The 3,528-nt window shown below is 35.0% G+C and overlaps 1 protein-coding gene across 1 annotated transcript; it reads right to left on the bottom strand.

Moving 5' to 3' along the window:
- Positions 1–1,545: 1,545 nt before the first annotated feature.
- LOC127617315 (saxitoxin and tetrodotoxin-binding protein 2) lies at positions 1,546–3,413 on the bottom strand. Its single transcript, XM_052089290.1, has 6 exons — positions 3,235–3,413; positions 2,938–3,080; positions 2,617–2,681; positions 2,420–2,530; positions 2,191–2,295; positions 1,546–1,782 (listed from the first exon to the last, which is right to left on the bottom strand). The coding sequence occupies exons 1-6, from the start codon at positions 3,349–3,351 to the stop codon at positions 1,715–1,717; spliced, it is 609 nt and encodes a 202-aa protein (XP_051945250.1). The 5' UTR covers positions 3,352–3,413; the 3' UTR covers positions 1,546–1,714.
- Between the last annotated feature and the right edge of the window lie 115 nt (positions 3,414–3,528).

Below are 3,528 nucleotides of genomic sequence, written 5' to 3'. Positions count from 1 at the left end.
CAGTTGATGCTTTCAGACAACATGAGGAACTTACACAGCTCCACCCTTCACCTGTTCAGCTAATGCATATTCATGAGGTCCTACTGTCCATCACCTGTCAGTAAAATCCGCGAGAATAGACAACATATTGCCTTTATTACTACAGTGTAGGCTATATTATACCTTGCACAAGAAGAGTAGATCCATCCATCCATCCTTCCATCCATCTATCGTAGTGTACTGTAATAATTAATTACTATTAATTTCCATTATGACTATTGTGTCAGGTTATTTAGATATTCCCTGTAAACTAAATCAATGATTATGTGTGGAAAGAGTGACTCCTTGTGGTGCATTCATTAACATTTACATGTACTGTAAAACTTCTTCATATCTTTACTGTAGTTCTGGTTTCTTTGATTCACTTGCGTTTATGTGATTGGAGTTGAACAGACTATTTAATGACATTGAGTAACAGACCAAACACATGTGAAACATGCAAAATTCTTCCCCTTGGCTTTGTGATTTTGGACATGTTTTGCATTTATATATATATACCTGTTTCTCATCGACGTCCTCGTCTTCCTCCACTTCTAATGCTTATGTGCTGAGATACAGATGGAGCTAATTATTGCATGCATTAAAAACCTTAATAAGTTGACTGTACTCAATTGATCAAGTAAACTGGTTAACTCAATTTAACTGAGTACTGGTGTCCCTGTAACTTCTATAATTAAGTTTGCTTAACTTGGTGTTCATACAGAATGAACTTAACTATAAGTTCAGGTAACTAGATGTAAGTATACTTAACTCAGATTTGCTGGATGAATATTGTTTTCTACTTAATCATTTTAGTTTAATGGACTCAAATTTAGATCATACAATAACACAGCTTGAATAATGAAGATTATAACCAATTCTACATCAATCACTAAATAAACTTAATTCTCCACTGAAATACATATACTACCTGTACTCTAGCTGCACATGCACAATGTGAACTAACTTGAACAAAAGGGACAGATCACCCTAATGGTGACATCACACGAAACAACTATTTGCAACAAAACAACATAAATACAACAAAAGAGATAAAACCTCTATGAATTTTAGCCCCCATAAGTTCCCTTTAGAAACATAATTAAATAATTAAAGTGCAAGGGATTATAAGTATTCCCATAGCCTCAGTTTTGCACTCAGACTTCTGAGTTATTAACACAAAAAATCTTATGGCTCTAGATTTTTAAGATAAATAATTCCAATGAACTTAACTTAAATATGCAAGTTATGAGCCCAAAATTTGACATTTCAAGAAATATTTATTTTGGACAACTTTATTTGAGTGATTACAGTGTGCATAATGAGGCCATAATAATTGGTCATTGGTGCAATCAGGTATTTTCTGGTTTTGTTGATTTAGATTTTTTTTATGTGATTTATTTTTAGCGATTTATTGATTTTATTTAAAAAACTAAGGGGTTGATGAAAGAGCAGTGCTCATATAGAAATAAACATAACCATTTGGAGGTCAAAGGTGTTTGAAAATAAATAAACCACAATGTATACTTACGTCATTATGTATACTTTAATGGCCATTATGACATACATATATCAAATAAACATACAGTATGTTTTGTTAGAGTCTCTTAGAATTAACATCTGTGAATGTATATACTTTAATGCTTGCACAGTGTTTGTCTTATTCCATTAATACAAATTATTATATGTTCATTATTTATTGATCGGACTTGTCCAAATTGGACCTCTGGTTAGATGAGTTGTCCTTGGCCTCATGACAGAGTTCTGCAATGAGAATGTGAAAAATGTGTTTTACTGAATAGGTGTGCCAGCTATCTGCAAAATGATTGCCAGTGGGTTAGCACAACAACTGTACAATAAAATTGATTATCTTGACAAATTGATCTTTATAGCAAGGTCAGTAGTAAATCATTGGCACAGTAGTGATCTGATCCAATTTGGGTGAATATTTCCCATGACTCTTTTACAGTATTACCCATTTGTCCACTTAGTCTTCCAGGCTGACTTGAGCAACCAAGTGGAGTTAAACAATTTTATTGGCTTGTATTTAACTTACAGACACATCCTTATGTAATGATTTGGCCTAGGGATCTTTACTCTTCTTAAAAACTGAGCAGTATGATAAAACAGCAGGTGCTGGAAAGTCTTACACAGAAACCCATGCACACTAACCTGTTACACCATCATAGGAGTACTGGGCATCTCTTTTAAATCCAAGACACTCAGCTTGCTTCCAGTACATGTCCATATTAGACTCAGTTCTGTTGCTTTCCCGCTCTGTAGGATCAAGGGAGAAATATAGTTTAACATCACACCCAAACATCTCTTTATTTTAGCATTTTGGAAAACTTCATCGATGAGAATACTGTCAATGTGTGTGTCTTTGGGCTGTGTAACTTACTGAAGAAGTAGAGTGATTTTATGGTGACATTTTGTATTTGGCTGATGAAGCTCATGGTGAGACAGTCCAAACAGGATGGCAGGAACTTGCCCTCTGTAATTGTGTCATTTTCTATAGTCCAAATAATAAAATGGCATGAATTAGTGATTAGAACTCATGAGTCTTTGTTTAAATAAATGAGCTTTTTGTTAACTTACCACTGATATGAATAGTGCTATCTTGTACAGTTACCTCTGTAGCTCTGAACTCACACTTTCCACGTCTGAGGAGGTTCATAGGCATGAAAAATCACAAATGAGATCTCTTTAATATCTTATCTGTGCTTTACTATACATTACAACTTTATTAATATAAAAACAAAACTGAGAACTCTATTAAGTCTGAGCAATAACCTTTTTCTCTGAGGATGGGAGATCGGATATTAAAAATATGATTTGCAATGCTGGTCATAAAGAGGAAGCTGATTAAATTGAGCAAAACATGCAAAAAATATCAATCATAATGTTCAAGAATCTTACAGCATGTTTCCTTGACTGAGGGTAACAGAGTTGGCAAGAGATCTGGGGCCAAACGTTATCCACGAGCTGTTCAACGTCTTCAAGATATATGTGAACAAGTGGTGATCTGCTATGCCTTCAAGGAAGATCCATTTACCCATGATCTGTTTTTAACAAAATACGTCAATGCAATAAAACTCTTTGACAATTATTCAGATATAAAAGGAGAAATAGACTAAACTTGGAGTATTCTCCTTAACTTGCCAGATCTTCTTTTACCACAAAGGAGTACAGCATTTGCTGCAAATCCACACTTACACTTTTGTTGTTCTCTTCCAGCATTAGTGGTGTTGTGATCCCCATGCAGTCCGGCAGAGTGGCCTGACTCAAACTAAACAGGCAGAGAACTGCAGTCAAGAGCACCAAATTGAACATTGTAGAACCTAAGAAAGATTTTTGATAATGCTGCACTATTTTTGCAGCACAAGTACCTTATATACTGTATGTGCATGTTTGGTTTTTCTGAAGTGATGCAACAGATTCTGCAAGGCCAGTGCCAGTAAACAAGAGTGAGGAAATCTGTGGACTTTGGGGAGCTGGAAATTCCTGAGG

The sequence above is a fragment of the Xyrauchen texanus genome, chromosome 23, assembly GCF_025860055.1.
Source record: "Xyrauchen texanus isolate HMW12.3.18 chromosome 23, RBS_HiC_50CHRs, whole genome shotgun sequence".
Classification (NCBI taxonomy): Eukaryota; Metazoa; Chordata; class Actinopteri; order Cypriniformes; family Catostomidae; genus Xyrauchen; species Xyrauchen texanus.
The sequence above is the reverse complement of the archived record's forward strand: the minus strand, read 5'-3'. Positions and strand labels throughout refer to the sequence as shown.

Bases quoted from the DNA above. Each gene is read 5' to 3' on its own strand.
- LOC127617315 (XM_052089290.1), bottom strand. From the start codon at position 3,351: ATGTTCAATTTGGTGCTCTTGACTGCAGTTCTCTGCCTGTTTAGTTTG. The intron at 3,081-3,234 runs GTAAGTGTGGAT...TGTTAAAAACAG, and splicing joins TGGAAGAGAACAACAAAAGT to ATCATGGGTAAATGGATCTT. The intron at 2,682-2,937 runs GTAAGATTCTTG...GAACCTCCTCAG, and splicing joins CTCAGTCAAGGAAACATGCT to ACGTGGAAAGTGTGAGTTCA.